Source organism: Gobio gobio (genome assembly GCF_949357685.1).
Source record: "Gobio gobio genome assembly, chromosome: 2".
Classification (NCBI taxonomy): Eukaryota; Metazoa; Chordata; class Actinopteri; order Cypriniformes; family Gobionidae; genus Gobio; species Gobio gobio.
In genome coordinates, this window is record NC_137098.1 from 33,309,269 (window position 1) to 33,327,508 (window position 18,240).

Below are 18,240 nucleotides of genomic sequence, written 5' to 3' on the forward strand. Positions count from 1 at the left end.
AAGGTGCAGTAATTTCAGTGTTGTTCTGACAGGTTTTCTTTCTCTTGTGCGTCCTATAGGTGCCACCAGAGATATTGGATCAGCGCTGACCCGCATGTGTATGAGGCATCGCAGCATTGAGGCGAAACTTCGCCATTTTACTAAGTACGATCACACTCCTCCTGTTACTACTTCCTGTGTGTTATAGTTTAGAAGTCTATATACAACACAAATATACTTATTCATATGATTATACGCAACACAAGAACATAGAGCACAGACAAGGGCCAAAATTAATAGCTATACATTTTAAATGGAAATCATATATGACAAGTCAACTGGAATACTCGATTCTGTGACATTTGGTCGTCAAATACTTTTTCTAACATTATTTTCAACGCAGTTGATCAGTAAATCAATATTTCAAGTTTATTTTATTTTTGTTTTTCACACTATAATCGGAGACTCACTCTCAAAGTCTGATACACACACTTAAGTTTTCACATGTCATTAGTGGACATCTGCAGACAATTCCTTCTGACAGTCTAATGAATGGTAGCCTCAAACTCTAAGCCACACTGTAAATCAAAGCTTTCGTTTCTCATGATCAGAACACCCCACAGGGTTGATGATATTTCCTTGTGATTGTTCATATTTCTCTGTAATTGAATGAGAACCTCATTATTTTCATTACTCGGCTATGAGCGGTTTGCGAACATGATCCTCTCTCCATTGCTCTCAGTGCTTTGATGGAGAGCCTGATCAATCCTCTACAGGACCGCATTGAAGACTGGAAGAAGACAGCCAATCAACTGGACAAGGACCATGCCAAAGGTGACTTAGCACTTTTTTGTCCATATGCACATTATGTCAGCTCTTAAAAAGTAGACAATTTTCACACATTTCCGTTTTCACAGAGTACAAACGGTCTCGTCATGAAATAAAGAAAAAATCTTCGGACACCATGAAATTACAGAAAAAAGCCAGGAAAGGTAACACGATTTATTTTCATTTAGAAATTTTAAGCATGACAAAAAATTGGTCTATTTATTCTGTGAAATATTGTCACAGTAGCACACAACTATGCATACCAGTGTTTTAATGTCAATGAACCTGATGGATCAGATTAATATCACATAACATTGCCCTATTACAAAGCAGAAATGTGTTGGACACTCAAGGGCATTTCCTTAAGGTCAAAACTGGCTGTCTTATTTGACGTTCAGAACAACCAGCTGATTGGATGCCATCAGCGTTCACTGTGTTTTTAGTAGCTCTAATGGTCGATGATGGACAGTTGAATCTCGGAGCTGCTGTTAAAGACGCATAGACTGCATAGAGTGCACAATGCGAATGCGCTTGGTGAAATTACTGATCCCTTTATAGCAGGCAAACAATCCTCTGACATGTAAGCAACCCCCTCTGCTGGCTGAAATGCAGAAGTGCAACTCTCACCTCATTTGCTAAGCAGTTCGTGTTCATACCCCGGCAGCCAATAATTTCTGCTTTTGAAGATAGGATGACAATCCTGTGTGTTACTAGGAAGAGTCCAGTGTTAAAGGAAAAGCTCCCTTTTATTATTTTGTTACAAGTCCGGCATCTCATTTCTTTTAAGATCATTCAGTTTGATAAGACTACCTGTTTGATTTTCTTTTAGATCCATTGCGCATTAAATTGTACATTTTTGGCTGGTTTTTGAATTTCGTTTTTGATTAAATTTTCTGTGGTGGTTTGGCTTTTCTGAAACAATTTGGCCGTGAAATGAGCTAAATTGCTTCCTAATACTAACCCTAACACAGTGCTCTCCCTCCTCTCTTTCTCTGTATCTCTTTCTCTCTGTTCTTTACCCTCTCTGTTCTTGGACTCCCCCGTGTTGTGTTCTCTCTCTCTCTCTCTCTCTCTCTCTCTCTCTCTCTCTCTCTCTATCTTTTTCCCCTACTTTCCCCCTATAGAGCTACAGGGTAAGTATGTTTTTCCATGCAAAGATGTGGCTCACTTAGATTCTTCTCACTCGTTTCTCTGCATGGCCCTTTAACCCGGCCTCAACTCGAAAAAGACCCCAAAACGTATGCAGACAGTTCTGTGGCCGCCGGATTTAACCCCCACATGACATTTTAGCTTGACAACTTACAACAAGTGATTTCTGCCATTATAACACCTGAGGGTTTGCTTTGTGCATGATTTTGCTGATGCCGTCCCAGCATGCATGCTGCTTGTGTTCCTGGAAGCAGTTCTACTGCGGGTAACTGACTTTGCTTCCTCAGCAAAGGTCACGACCATCTCTAACAACCTAGTCTGCATGAGTTAACCTTTTAACTTCCTCTGGGAGGTTCCATGTGTTTCATTAAGAGTAGAAGATGTTCGATCGCAGAGTTCAGAGGCGTCTGTCTCCATCTGTTGTGTAGGTGCTAGTCGGAGTAGTTCGTTTTTGTTCTGTGTTCACATTACGTCTGTATTGTTGGATGCTGGAAGAGAGAATGATCCTCATGTTCTAATGTTGTATTCCCTCTTGTGTCACTTTTTTTCTTCTGATTGTCCTTTACAATCTTCTTATTTTTTCCATTTGACCTTTTATTTTGTCTGATACTTTGGCCATTTTTCATTCTGTCCATTCTCCACCTTGTTTCATCCATCTCCCTGTCTTCCTTCCCTTCTTTTCTGTTATGCTCTCTGTTGCCCCCTTTAGGCCGGGGGGACCTTCAGCCTCAGCTGGACAGCGCCATGCAGGATGTGAATGACATGTACCTGCTGATGGAGGAGACAGAGAAGCAGGCGGTGCGGCGAGCTCTAGTGGAGGAGAGAGGGCGCTTCTGTACCTTCATCAGCTTCCTGCAGCCTGTAGTGGTACAGTCCACCTCGGCGTCACTTACATGAACTGTACAGCTGCTCCGCTCATGAACTCTTTCCCCGCCATAGACAGAATATTCCGTCATTTATGGGACAGCGCTTCCCTAACATTTTCCGTGTTTTCACTGTTATACGGTAGGGGGCTCTATTACACGTTTTCTGAAAGAGTTGGGAATCTCCGGATTAAAACACAGACAAAAAAAGAGCAGAAACAAGCGATAATAGCATTGCCTATGCACGTTGGAGTCTTTGAAAAAACAACAACTTGATTTTCTCAGATTTTTTTTAAAAATGTTGCTTTTTTAAATGAAACTTACCCACATTCAAGCAATTATAAAAAAAAAGAATGCATGAAGCTAGAATAACACATTTTAAAGCAGAGGCTCTGTACTTTCTTTTGATATATTGCATGGTCAGATATTCATACAACAAAATATTCTGGGGGCCATGACATTTTTGTAAATATTATCAAAAATGCTGACGGTGGCTGGCAACTTTTTTTTTTTAAATGCTGGTGGGGAAAGAGTTAAAAGAATTTGAGAGCACATTTAATTTCATCCTCAGTTTACTTGGTAAAATTAAAGCTTGTTTTGAGGAAATAACTATAATTATATAACTATATTTTCTAATTGTGAATGCAGTACCATTTAACAAAGCATCATTTAAAAGCATTTAAGAGATGTCAGAGTTCCCATGTACACTACCGTTCAAAAGTTTGGGGTCTCTTGAAAGAAGTATCTTATGCTTAGCAAGGCTGCATTTATTTAATTATAAAACATACAGTAAAACAGTAATATTATGAAAGATTATTACAATTTAAAATAACAAAATTTGTTTATTTTTTTATTTCAATTTAATTTATTCAATCATTATTCAAGTCTTCAGGGTCACATGATCCTTCATAAATCATTCTAATATACTGATTTGGTGCTCAATAAACATTTCTTATTATTACAATGTTGAGAATGGTTGTGCTGTTTAATATTTTTGTGGAAACTGTGGCACTTTTTCAGAATTCTGAAAGGGATGCTGGACATATAATAACGAATTACTTAGTAATAAATCATTTTAGATTTTTGTAAAGGAATTCATAAATAAACATGAATTCCTATCTATTGAAAGGTAAATCATTTTTTATTATCTATTGAAATGTAAAAGCGTAAAAATGTTTGTTATATTGACAATGGTAATGTCAATATTATTACAAATATTGACATTACCATATTCGCAAAAACAATATGCTCTTAGAGGGTGTTATTGTCTGTAATTTAAATGGCATTATGCACTAAAATAATTAACTTGAAATTATAATAAATTAACTGGTTTATTTAAGTCAAAAATGTTATTTAACATCACTGAATCAACCTAAATACATTATTTATACCAACAATTTTTGATTAAATTAGGTAGAAATAGCTCTTTAAGGTCACAATTGAAGGTTACTACTTTTTACAGTGTGATGATAAATTACTTCTTAAATTACAGAAGTTTTGATATATTAACTATTTGTTCTTTGCCCTTGTGTAAATGTCAGAATGGGGAAATTGCCATGTTGGGAGAGATCACTCATCTCCAGGCCATTATTGATGACCTCACCGTGTTAACCTCAGACCCCCACAAACTGCCCCCAGCCAGCGAGCAGGTGCACATTCTCCTTATATACTTCAGTCATCATGTAACATGTGCAGTGCTTTACAGAAACAAGCCATAGTAAGACCATTAATATTACAGTTGTGTGTGTCTCTCTCTCTTTCTTTCAGGTAATAAAAGACCTTAAGGGTTCAGACTACTCTTGGTCCTACCAGACTCCCCCCTCCTCTCCCAGCAGCTCTGGCTCCAGGAAAAGCAGCATGTGCAGGTGAGTGCAAGACTGATAAAGAAATAAAGAGAGACAGTGATGTTAGCACACTTATTAAATCTTTATTTCTGTTTATTAGCCTTTTTCTTCAGGATAGATTTGTTGCTTGTGCTGTGTACTATGTGGCTTGGCTTTTCATGGTTGTAATTGCTTTGAAAATTGCTGTTTGTTGCAAAAAGACAGTACAAAAAGACAATATTTTTACTGAAAAATGGAAGCTTATACTTGTAACTACCCTGCTAGAAAATCAAGCTTTTGCTGTGCCTTGAAACACAGTAGCTGGTATTGAGCTGGTCTAAGCTGGTAGACAATCTTGGACCAGCAAACAAACCAGTGACCAGCTGGTCATACCACCTTAAAGCGATAATTCACCTAACAATGAATATTCTGAAATCATTTACTCACCCTCATATTGATTTAACATATTAAGGCCCCGATATACTCACAGTGAAGTTCTTTTTTGTTCTTTGTTTAGGGGTAAAACAAAGTTTGAAATACGTGACCAATGATATACTGTTAGTGACACTGCTGAGAGTGACGGTTAGATGAATATGAAAATATGTGCTGCGCGCTTTTCTCTCAAGTAAGACAACAACACTGAGAAAACAGCAAGCATTTTTTAATAAAACATAAGAAAAGCATCTGACCATAGCAACGTAGTTATGTTTGCACAAGCTCTACAATTCGGCGCTCTAGTGAATTCACGTCACGTTTGTAGCACTTTATACTAGACTGGGCAAACCCAGTCTGATCTGCTGGCGATTTGATTTCACCCGGCAACTCAGTCTGGAAACCTGTACATTCATTTCTACTGCTTCTGTTACACTTTTGCGCGAACCAATCACAGACTGGCACGCTATTGGCGGGTTTAACACGATGACGGTCGTTGCCCGTTGATCACGCTTCTTGTGGTCTGATTGGTTGAAGGACTATCCAATTGCGTACAGAGAAATTTAATTTAGGCTTGTTGATCACACCTCTTGTGCAGTAGAAAATACATAGCAGACTCCCCAGACCAATGTTCAATCTTAAATTGAGCTGGGTCTGGTGATAGCCAGACAAACTTTATACAATAGATTGCTTAAAATCAAGCAGCTTTAACGTATTAAACATGAAAAACAATGTCAGTGTCTTGTTTCAACAAAAGTACAAGTACAACGTCGTTTTCCACTACAAAGCAGCTGTCCAGTGTGTTCATGTTTTCACTCGCGGACGTCTGACCTCGATGGTTCTAAAAGAAGAAAATGAACCAGTAATGGTTTTCTACATGAAAGAAGGCGGAGCCTTTGCGCACACCCACCTATTATGTGATCGCCACAGACCAATGGCAGTACGAAGGTGTTTATTAGCTAGAGCTAAACAAAGTAAATTTTGGCCTGATTTTGTTTGAAATTATGGCACATTTGTTTCTGTCTTCAATTACATTGAAGTATATATATATCGGGGCCTTAAAGGGATAGTTCACCCAAAAATGAAGTCATCCTAGGTGTATATGACATTCTTCTTTCAGACGAACACAATCAGAGTTATATTACAAAAGTCCAGACTAACCCAAGCATTATAATTGCAATAATAGTTGCTCTGTTTTTGAAGTCCATAAAAAAATGCACCTGTCCATCGAATAACGTGCTCCACGCGGCTCCGGGGTGTTAATAAAGGCCTTCTGAAGCGAGATCGCCTTCCATGGAAAAGTGTTGAATGTTGAAAGTGAAACTCAAGATGCGTACGTGACGCCATGACAAGCGTACCTGGTCGCGTTAGTCTTTCGATCGGCAGAGGACCTTTCAACACTTTGTCCATAAATTGAACACGGAAGGCGGTCGACCGAAACTTTACTTTATAAAGTTTTAAATATGGATAGTTTTCTTACACAAACGCATTGATTCGCTTCAGAAGGCCTTTATTAACACACCGGAGCCGTGTGGAGCACGTTATTTGACGGACAGATGCATTTTTTATGCACTTCAAAAACAGAACAATTATTACTGCTATAATAACGCTTGGATTCGCCTGGACTTTTGTAATATAACTCCGATTTTATTGGTCTGAAAGAAGAAAGTCAAATACACCTAGAATGACTTGAGGGTGAGTAAATCATGGGCTAATTTTCATTTTCGGGTGAACTATTTTTTTCCTCTTCAAAACACACATTAAGATATTTGTAAATGAAACCTAGAAGATTTCAGTCCCTTTATTGAAAGCACATTACACCAAAACTATGACGTTTCAAAAAGTTCATGAAGACATCATAAAAGTAATCCATATTAATTGAGTGGTTTAATCCAAGTTCTCTTTTAGAGAAAAAATCACCTTTTTATTTTAATTTAAGCTTTTATTCACATATAAACATGGATCAATGTACATACATTGAGCACATCAAATATGGTAAACTATACTTGCGTGACGAAGCATCAAAGCTTTGGCTAAATGGACCTTCAATGGGACAGACATCTCTCAAGTTTCATTAAGAATATCTTCATTTGCGTGTAAAAAAACGATGACAAGAGGGTGAGTAAATTATGACAGAATTTTCATTTTTGGTGAACTAACAATTTACGGGGATGCTAATGCTAATGACCATATTGCATAAGCTAAATGACTAGCTAGAAACTATAGCTAATAACTTAATTTTCCAACAGGGTTATATTTTGTGCAATAGTGTGTGTATATTTTGAATGCAAGTGTGTGTGTACTATAAGAAAGAGGCTACTGCTGTTGCACTACACAATCTCACTGTATGTTGACATCACATGTAACCCCCTGACTGCATATTAGTCGTAAGACACTGTGGTCATTAAAATGTTATTTTGTATTCCTGTAAAAGCCTTGTTTTCAACAGCAAAAGTTTAATGCTTATTGCGTCATGTTATTCATCCATTGAGTCATTGTGATTACAATGAACACAATTAGACTAAAGTAGCTTGTTTAATATGATCACTTTTCTAATTCTCTTGCGATTAGTGCGTCTGATGAACGTAACTTAAGTGCTGTACTCTTTGAAACGAACATCCCAGGTTAAATACATTTTAAACCCCATTAGCAGAATCTGTCTAATATTGCTGTACTGTTTCTAACCTGGAATATCATGAAACAATTACTTCATTAAGAAGTGAAAGCATTTCAAGATCGCTTTTACATAACCAGCCCCTTTAGAGTTTTTGATTAGACCATTAGCAATTTTCTTTGGCTCCAGGGCCAATTACAGCTTTGTTTTATAATAGTGTCATTTAGTACCTGTTTGTGTTTGTGTGTGCTGCCTCGCATGGAGTCATGGGGGTTGATTCAAGTGCGTCGGCTGCAAAGCGCCGACACATCTGAACACAGCCTTCAATCTCCATACTAGGCCCCCTGTGTCACACCTGTCAAACTTTGTCTTACATATGTTCTCCCTCTGCCCCCCCCACCCCCACCCTGACCTCTATTCTTACCCATCAACCCCTGCTTGAGACCTTTGTTTCTCCATCTCCTTTTCACTGACAATTTTTGTTATCATTATCACGTCATTTTTCTTTACATTAATCACAAAATGCTTGACCTCATCTGTCATCCTGTAAAACCCTATCATGCTCATTCTGTGGTTGTGGTTCACACTTATCACCATATAACCTGCTCATATTTGACCCTCCGTACCCCACCCTTGTACCCTGGCCCTCTGCCCTGTCGCACTTTCCCTTGCCCCTGCAGCAGTGTAAACAGCGCCCATAGTAGTGCCTCTCGATCCTCTGGTGGCTCTCAGACTCACTCACCCAGTTCGTCCTGTCGCTACCGCAGCCTGGCCCAACCGCTAACAACCGCTGCACACCGCCTCAGCAGCGTCTCCTCCCACGACTCTGGCTTCATCTCCCAGGACGCCAACGTCTACTCCAAACCTCCATCACCCATGCCCTCCGATATAACCAGTCAGGTATTTATTTTCTGTTTATTATGTTTTTTTGTGTTTAAGTAATTTCCTGTTGTCTTAAAGAAATGTTGGTAATGAGAAGCTATACAGTACAATTAACTCATTTTCTCTGGTGTGATATATATCATTAAAATTGACCCATGTAAAACAATAGAGTAACCATATCTATTGTTGTAACAAATGGAAAATATGTTTTAAAAATGGATAAAATGGCTGACTCCTTTGTCTTGACTCCTAAATTTTTTTCCATATTTTGGTTTATTTTTTATACTCCACTGATCAAAAGTTTGGGGTCAGTAAGATGCTTTGAAAGAAGTCTGTTATGCTCACCAAGGCTTCATTTATTTGATCGAAAATACAGTACAAAACAGTAATACAGGGAGTGCAGAATTATTAGGCACGTTGATTTTCTGATCATATTTTTTTTCCAGGCACATTTGACCAATTCCAAACCACAGTAATCCTAATAACTACTATGGATATAGTATTTAATAATGTATAAGTGATATATAATTGTTCATGAAGGCTGGAAATGAAAATCACCTTATATTCAGGTGTGCAGAATTATTAGGCATGTTTTCTTTTACAGATAAATTGAGCCAAAAAAGAGATTTAACTCAGACTGAAAAGTCAAAAAGTATTAAATGCCCATGAGAAGGATGCAATACTAATGCAATACTAGACATTGCAGTTAAGGCATGACCATTGGACAGTGAAATGCTCGTTGGGTCAGCAGGATCTGACAAAAACAGGTGGTGAAGAAAAGACACCTGTTAACTGCAAAAGAATTAAGAATTAAGGTGAAGAATTAAGGGTGAAACCATCAGGAACCCTTTAGTCTCCAGCGCCACCATTTTCCAGAGCTGCAACCTACCTGGAGTCTCCAGAAGTGCAAGGTGTCAGGATCTCAGAGACTTCAGTTAGGTAAAGAATCCTAAAAAATGACCCCCACTAGATAAGAATCACAAGCTGAAGTGTTGTAAAATACATGAAGAAGGTTTTTTTATAGGCTTTATGGACAGATAGGTTGAGAATGACTCTTGAAGGACCAGCACCACATCCTCTAGTACCACTGTTTGAAGAATTCATCTTCCAGAATCTGGCAGTACGTTTTGGGAGTTCATTTTTAGTCCATCTCTGCAAAACGGACTTCAGGATGGACTAAAATGAACTCCCAAAACGTACTGCCAGATTCTGGAAGATGAATTCTTCAAACAGTGGTACTAGAGGATGTGGTGCTGGTCCTTCAAGAGTCATTCTCAACCTATAAAGCCTATAAAAAAGCAGGCTTCATGTATTTTACAACACTTCAGCTTATGATTCTTATCTAGTGGGGGTCATTTTTTAGGATTCTTTACCTAACTGAAGTCTCTGAGATCCTGACACCTTGCACTTCTGGAGACTCCAGGTAGGTTGCAGCTCTGGAAAATGGTGGCGCTGGAGACTAAAGGGTTCCTGATGGTTTCACCCTTAATTCTTCACCTTAATTCTTAATTCTTTTGCAGTTAACAGGTGTCTTTTCTCCGCGACATGTTTTTGTCAGATCCTGCTGACCCAACGAGCATTTCACTGTCCAATGGTCATGCCTTAACTGCAATGTCTAGTATTGCATTAGTATTGCATCCTTCTCATGGGCATTTAATACTTTTTGACTTTTCAGTCTGAGTTAAATCTCTTTTTTGGCTCAATTTATCTGTAAAAGAAAACATGCCTAATAATTCTGCACACCTGAATATAAGGTGTTTTTCATTTCCAGCCTTCATGAACAATTATATATCACTTATACATTATTAAATACTAAATTAATAGTAGTTATTAGGATTACTGTGGTTTGGAATTGGTCAAATGTGCCTGGAAAAAAAATATGATCAGAAAATCAGCGTGCCTAATAATTCTGCACTCCCTGTATTATAATTACTATATTATTTATAGTAATATTATTTACTTTATATATTATTATTGTAATACTATATCACTATATTATATATTACTACAACTTTAATAACTATTGCCTAATATATTTTAAAATGTAATTTATTCCTGTAATGCAAAGCTGAATTTTCAGCATCATTACTCCAGTTTTTAGTGCCGCATGATCCTAAATTCATGATCCTATATGTGAATAAAGACTAAATTAAATCTAAATTAAAAGTCTTTAACTGACATTTTTGATCAATTGATCAGTTAATGCATATTTATTATGCAAGTTGATATTCTGATTATATTTTTCTTCCAAGCACATTTTACCAATTCCAAGCCACATTAATCTTAATAACTACTATTAATTTTGTATTTTATCATACGTGATATATAATTGTCAAGGAAAGCTGGAAGTGATAAACACCTTATGTTGTCTATAAACAGTCTTCACGTATTTCACAACACTTCAGCTTGTGGTTCTTATTAAGTGTGGGTCATATTTCAGGATTCTTTACCATAGCAAAGTCTCTGAGATTATGACACCTTGCACTTCTGGAGACTCCAGGTAGGTTGCCGTTCTGGGAAATGGTGGCACTGAAGACTAAAGTGTTCCTGATGGTTTCACACCTAATTTGTCACCTTAATTCCTTAAATGTTTTGCAGTTAACATGTGTCTTTTTTTCTTGGCCTGTTTTTGTATGACCCTGCTGAGCCAATTAGCATTTTGCTGTCCATTGGTCACGCCTAAATTTTGCATTTTCTAGTATTGCATTAGTATTGCATCCTTCTCATGACCATTTAATTTGTGACTTTTTTTACTTTTCAGTGCGAGTTAAATCTCTTTTTTGGCCCAAAAGAAAACCTGCTTAATTATGCACACCTGAATACAAAATGTTTTTTTTTTCAGCCTTCACAATTATATATAACTTATAAATTATAAAATAAAAAAATGTATAGTAGTTATTAAGATTAATGTGTTTTGGAATTAGTAAAATGTGCTTGAAAAAATATGATCAGGATATCAACTTGCATAATAATTATGCATCCACTGTATATGTCATTTGTTTAAAAATAAGGTTGTAAGTGTGAGTACACCAAACTGTTAAATCTTTCGCCGCTGACATTGCAATGACTCTGCAGAAATGTGGGGGTGATACAAACTGAAATCGATTCCCCACATAATAGTGAAGAAGAAACCACATTGTTACCGCAAATCTGGTTCTGAGCTTTAAACATGTAGCAAGATTCCCTGCATCTGAAAGATTACAGTGACCTCTTGTGGACAAGACTCAAATATGTATATCAAACTATTGTATATCAAACATTTCCTCTTGACCAATGTTCAGAATGTGGGTGAGGCAGATTTTTTACATTCTCTGGAAAAGGTGTTATAGAAAGAGCATGAAATTTACTTGTGAAGCTTTGAATGTGGAACATAGGCTTTGCATTATGTACACAGACGAGGTACGTTTCTTGGAGTAAAGCAAGTGAAATGCACTTGTCTCAGAGCTCACATGCTCTCTCTCCATGGGATAAAAAGGGGATTTTTTCCTTTGCTGTGAATCTACCAAATACATGGCCAAGGTGTGACACTGAAGAATAAGCATTTTGAAGGCCAACCTAGCTTAAGCACAGGAATAAATAACCCTTTGAATCTTTTTAGTTTAACCAGGATGTTAAAAGAAAGTATTAAGAAAAAACAAACAACCCCCCCCCCCCCCCCCCCCTTAAAATGTGGTAGATATGAAAACAACCAGCAGATGGCAACATACTCATTAAACGAGAGAGAGAGAGAGAGAGAGAGAGAGAGAGAGAGAGAGAGAGAGAGAGAGAGAGAGAGAGAGAGAGAGAGAGAGAGAGAGAGAGAGAGATGTTTTTGAGGATGCATTTGATTAAAAAAACAATAAAAAGTATTACAAAATATTATTAAAATTTAACTGTTTTCTGTTAAATAATGCAATTTATTATTTTGATGACAGCTGATTTGTCAGCAATCTCACATGATTTGGTGCGCAAGAAACATTCTTATTAGTTGCTGCTTTTTTGTGGCAAATGTGATTCATTTTTTCAGGATACTTTGATGAATCGAATGCTCAAAAGAGCATTTATTTGTAATCATATTTTTTTGTAAACAATTTAATGCACCCTATTGAATAAAAGTAATTAATAAAAATATTAATTTCTTAAAAAATAAATAAAAATACACATTTACTGACCCCAAACTCTTCTCCTCTCCAATAGTAATTCATATGGCAACTCTAAATATGGCAAGCTGTAGGACTTGAAGTTCTTTGGTTAAAAACTGTTATAAAATTTAAAATGTCTTTTACCTGTTTACGAAGTGTGCATTTATTATAAGCATAATAGCAAAAAATATCCAATGAATTCTAACTTTGACAGAGCCCCTGTAAATGGTTCCCTGCTTATAACCTGCCTTTTATTATCTCTCTTACAGAAGTCATCAAGTTCAGCGTCCTCAGAAGCATCTGAGACCTGCCAGTCAGTTAGTGAGTGTAGCTCTCCGACCACAGTAAGTACAGAGCACTCTGTCCATGAGACATGCATGTGCTGAAACTGTCAGTCATATTTTGTACTGACCCATGATGGTTTTGATGCTGACTGGCAGGTTGAGGTCTTCTCTTTCTTTCTTGCGGGTATCAGCTTTGTGCTGTCATCAGATCTGATCTTCCCTGCCACTCTCAGCATGCATCTGCAAAGGCACACATAAAGGCTCCCATACCGTTGTGTAAAGGGAAGGGGGTCTCTCGCTACTCTGACGGTCTCGATCTTATCTCTCCATTCCGCAGTTTGGCTCGTCCTTCGCTACCTTCCGCCCTGCTCTCTCACACACTGGCTCCATCAGGCCTTTCTCTGTCATACTTCCTGCGTCCCCACCCTATAACCGCTCCCCTGGATCCAACACACCCTCTCCCACATCCAAGGTTCCTTGCTGGAAGGTTTGTCTTCATTGGCACTTTTCATTGCCGTTTTGTTTCTTTCTTTTCTTTTATGTGTGTTCTTGTCTGTTGAATAAGTGCCTCCTAAATTAACACTTCTCGACAGTGCTCCGCTTTGGTTTCATTCTGCTTAACCTCATTCATTACCTCATTTTGCTTTTTAACATGCACCTTTTCTGTTGGCTGTTTGATCCTGGTTTCAAATCTCTGGCTGTGAGATTTGCTAAACCGAGCAGGCCACGGAAGGTACCTGTTAGTTTATCCAACTCAAACAGTGAAGCAAACACTGAGATTGGGCATTTTCTAAAGCACATAAGACTCCTATTAAGACTATTCGTTGAAAGGACACTCAAACTGCTGGATCGTGGGCCAGTCTTCTCCCCCGCCCCTGAGACCGTTGCAATTGTTGCTTTACACTGCTTTGAACTAACCGCTTGTACTTCCTCAGGACTGGTCCAAGGTAGGTTCCAGTGAGCAACCGCTAGCCAGCACGCTTCAGAGGAGGAAGGAGCCCCTTGATAGGCTGAGGGAGGCAGAAACTTCTCCTCAGTCACAGGGGTATTCTGGGATGCATTCGGAAGACCCCCAGAGGCCAAGGATGACCCCGGCTACTATAGCTGCCAAGGTAACTTTCACCATATGAAACATTCATCATGCAGATTTTAATTTTGAAAATGCCAAGCGTTTTTTATTTGGCAAAGACATAATGTGCCTGTTTGCTTAGGGCTGTTTTTTTCAAATATGGATGGTCCTGGCCTTGAAAAATTAATAAGGCAGTGGGTCAAAACCAGCACACTTCTAAAGGGGGGCGTCTGTGTTAGCGCTTGACGGAGGACGTGTCTGAAGCTTGGCGCTGATGCGACCGTCATAGGGACAACAGCCAATCACATTATTTGCACGAACGCAATTGGCTAGCGTCTGCTCTAGGGTATTTGCATAGAGCAATCTGATTGGATGACGCCTGCGTTGGCGCTTGAAAAGTTGAGAAATCTTCAACTTCTGCCGCTTGCTACGCGAGTGAACCCACGATTCAGTTCGGCAACGCATGACGTCACCCATTTAAAGTAAATGAGAAGCATTAACGTCGACACGCTATGTGAATACAGTGTAAGGGGCCGCAAGATGGCTTCAAAATATTATTATTATTAAAATTAAGCTAAAACAGTTAAAAATCTCAATGTAAACATCTTATTTATTTCAATTTGTTCCCTTAAGAAGTTCTCATGGTCTTGTAAACATGGATCTAAGAGGACATTTTAAAAGTGTGATTTTTATACCTGGGAGTCATGAAAAATGATTTTAAAAAAAATCTAAAAGATTATATATAATATACATTTTTATAGTCATGTCAAGCTCTAAAAAAGGGTAGAAATTGCTTTTTGTGAGTAAAAAATGACTAGACAAAACAAATTCACAATAAAAAGGAAATAAAAAGTGAAGGACATTCTGTTATTGAAAGGTCTGGAATTATGGAATTTAATTATTTAATTTGAATCCATTGCCACTTCTTCTTTCTGTAAAATAAAAAGTTTGAAAATAAGCAGCCTTCAAATGTTATCTTTGACAATGGGAGTTCTTCGAGTCCAAAAATTCTAAAGCCACAGTAGTAAAGATTTTTAAAAAGTCTTAACACACTTCACACTCTCACTAATTTTTGTAACATCATGAACATCTTAATCCCAGTGTCATTTCCACCGCATCACAATAGATTTATTGATGCATTTCATTTGAAGCATTTTCAGAGCATCTTCACAGTTAGCAATTTATGTATAATAAATACAAATTTCAATTACACTTTCAAAATGTGTACATAATTGATTGGAAATGGCCACAATAAAAATAATTTGTTTAAAAACGATGTTCCTTTTTTTGCTTTTCTTCATATAATATATTTCATATCAATCATGCTTTTTACTGCTTTTCTCCTTGATAAACAAGGACTCTAGCCTTTGAAAAAAACATTGTTCATTGTGGGACAATCATAATTCATATAAATGTATCACGTCATCATGTATCACGATAAATATTTATTTTACTCTTTGTTTACCTAATTTTATTTATCTATAATTATGTTTAATATTTGTTTTGTTTTTTCTAAATTCACTTTTCATACCTTAATATTCAAAGTCAAGGTATATATACACACACACATTAAACAAAATTTGTGGAGTCTGTGCATGATGTAACTGTATGTATGTATTGTGTTATGGTGCAGCATGGCGAGGAGGTCTCTCCAGCTGCTAGTGACCTGGCCATGGTGCTGACACGAGGCCTCAGCATGGAGCAGCAGAAGAGCAGCCGAGACTCCCTTCAGTACTCCAGTGGATACAGCACTCAGACAACCACTCCCTCCTGCTCAGAAGATACCATCCCCTCACAGGGTAATACACAGTCAGAAATCACCGTTATTCATTATTCATTTAAAAACAAGTTATGATATTGGACAAGTGGGAATTTTTCGTATCTTTTTTTTTTTTTTTTGTCAGGCTCCGATTATGATGGTTACTCAGTGAATGGAGACACTGAGGCTGACAGTCAGGCTGAATTCGATAAATCCTCCACAATTCCCCGCCACAGTAATATCGCCCAGAACTACCGGCGCATGATACAGACTAAGCGTCCCGCCAGCACAGCAGGCCTGCCCAGCGGAGTGGGAGCTCTGGGCGGACCTCCCGGCGGAGGGGGCGGTATCCCCGGTACGGCCACCATCCGCCGAACACCATCTACGAAGCCCGGGGTGAGGCGCACCCTTTCCAACGCTGGCCCTATTCCTATACGCCCACCCATCGTGCCAGTCAAGACCCCCACTGTGCCTGACTCACCCGGCGGGAACGCAGGCCCTCCCGCCCGTGTGGGCAGCGAAGAATGTGTCTTTTATGTGCCGGATGACGCCTCCCCGGGAGCGCTGGAGTATGTGAAGGCCTCTCCAAAGCGGCTGAGCCTGCCTAACACAGCCTGGGGTTCAGGGGGCGTGGGCGGATTAGAGATGAGCGTGTACGGCCAACCGGGCGAAGAAGATCACCTGCTGGCTGCAAATCGCCACAGTCTGGTGGAGAAGATCGGGGAGCTGGTGGCCAGCGCTCAGGCCTTAGGTGAGGGCCAGTTCCCTTTCCCCTCACTGCCGAACCAGCCCCCGCCGGGCCCCGAGGCTGGCCCGGACCCCGAAGTGCCCCAGGAGGGTGAGGACATGCTGAGGTCTATTCGTCGAGGGGTGCGACTGCGCAAAACCGTCTCCAATGATCGCTCAGCGCCCCGGATTTTGTGATGCCTCCAGGAGAGATGGGAGAATAAGAGCGAAGTAACCCAGAAAAAAAAAAAAACTTCACAATGACTCTCTTTAGAATACGAGCTATGAAAAAGAGGATTAAAAAATTAAATGTTTAAAGTCATTATAGAAATAATGAATAACAGTAATGAAAAAAAGTAAATGATATGTAACAGCAGGCTCAGGCCACTATAACTCTTAGCGTGTCCGAACGCATGTTTGTCTTATTAACACGCCCATCACCGTGGGATAGTTGATCTGTAGTGAGACAATTAACTACTGAAAGAACAAGGGGCCAGGATGTTTGGGGGATTTTTGTGGTTCGCTCCAGATCTTCGCATGGTCCCCCTAGAATAACGGCCCTCCTCAAATTATGGACCCCAGGAATCAGTGCTGGAGAAGCTCTTGGGGTACGCAGGGGCTCTTTGAAAATCCTTGCCCTCCACAATGCTCTCTCTAACCCCACCCTCACCTCCAGTAAATTTGACATCACATCCTGAAAGTCTAGTGGTATCGCTGTTGTGTGTTGGTCTGCAGTCTGGAGGTGAGCAGGGCTCTGCTGCAGGTCAGCTCGTGGTTGCGTAGAGGGACGGGATTTATCTTTTATTTGTACACTTCCGTGGTTTTGCTTTATTTACGAGCAGGTAATCACATCCTAGCTACTATGAGTAGGAAATGTTTATGTCAGGTATGTGGATTTTTGTAGAATTAGGGTTTAAAAACCACCATGATAATGTGGAGCAATAATGCTTTTTTTCCTTTGATGGGGGAAGGTTTTAAAGATCCGCTTTTACTAAAGCTGTACGTTTTTGATGTTCAGGTGTCTTTCGAAGACTTCTTGTCGAGTCTAATTATGGCTTATTTTTAAAAGGAAATGAGAAATAGAAAGGATGCAGAGCACTTTCAGTTGTTTAGACCACTAGTTGTCACTGTGGCCACACTATGTGTGGTGAATGCTGTGAGACGCCGCGGTCACGTGCCCTGGTACTTAGGGAGACAAATGTGCGTAGCAATGTCATGATATGGAGAAAAAAGAGAGTGATGGGATGTGAAGGAGGTAGGAAGAATGATTTGGACGTTCTTTACAGTGGGGTTCAATTTCTTAACGTTATTCATTAATGCATTAGCTATTAGGAACTAGCAATGAACAGCATAGGTTCATGTTAATTTATACTTTTTCTAATGAATTTGTATTTTCAAGCAGTATAAAGTAGCATTTTTTTTCAACAAGGACACATTAGTCTGATCAAAAGTGACAGTAAGGACTTGTATAATGTATCAAAAGATTTCTATTGCAAATAAATACTTTTATTTTGAACTCTCAATTCATTTAATAATCCTGAAAAAATGTAATCATGGTTTCCACAAAAATATTAAGCAGGATAGATCGTAGATCATGTGAGACTGAAGACTAATGGCTAATTCAAATTTTTGCCATTACACTAATAAATTACATTTTAAAAATATATTAAAATAGAAAATGGATATTTAAAATTTTCCCAATATCATTTTT

The 18,240-nt window shown here is 38.7% G+C and overlaps 1 protein-coding gene across 2 annotated transcripts in view; it reads left to right on the top strand.

Moving 5' to 3' along the window:
* mtss1lb (MTSS I-BAR domain containing 2b) overlaps positions 1-16,836 on the top strand; it is an 88,452-nt gene extending 71,616 nt beyond the window's left edge. Inside the window, exons 4-14 of one of the 2 annotated variants that reach the window (XM_079802573.1) lie at positions 60-144; positions 722-813; positions 897-971; positions 2,666-2,823; positions 4,361-4,468; positions 4,587-4,684; positions 8,369-8,588; positions 12,961-13,035; positions 13,911-14,087; positions 15,678-15,843; positions 15,949-16,836. In XM_079802573.1, coding sequence (XP_079658699.1) covers positions 60-144; positions 722-813; positions 897-971; positions 2,666-2,823; positions 4,361-4,468; positions 4,587-4,684; positions 8,369-8,588; positions 12,961-13,035; positions 13,911-14,087; positions 15,678-15,843; positions 15,949-16,727 — 2,033 coding nt within the window. In that variant the 3' untranslated portion in view covers positions 16,728-16,836. The remainder of the gene's footprint in view (positions 1-59; positions 145-721; positions 814-896; positions 972-2,665; positions 2,824-4,360; positions 4,469-4,586; positions 4,685-8,368; positions 8,589-12,960; positions 13,036-13,910; positions 14,088-15,677; positions 15,844-15,948) is intronic. The other variant, XM_079802574.1, reaches the window with a different exon arrangement.
* Positions 16,837-18,240: the final 1,404 nt, after the last annotated feature.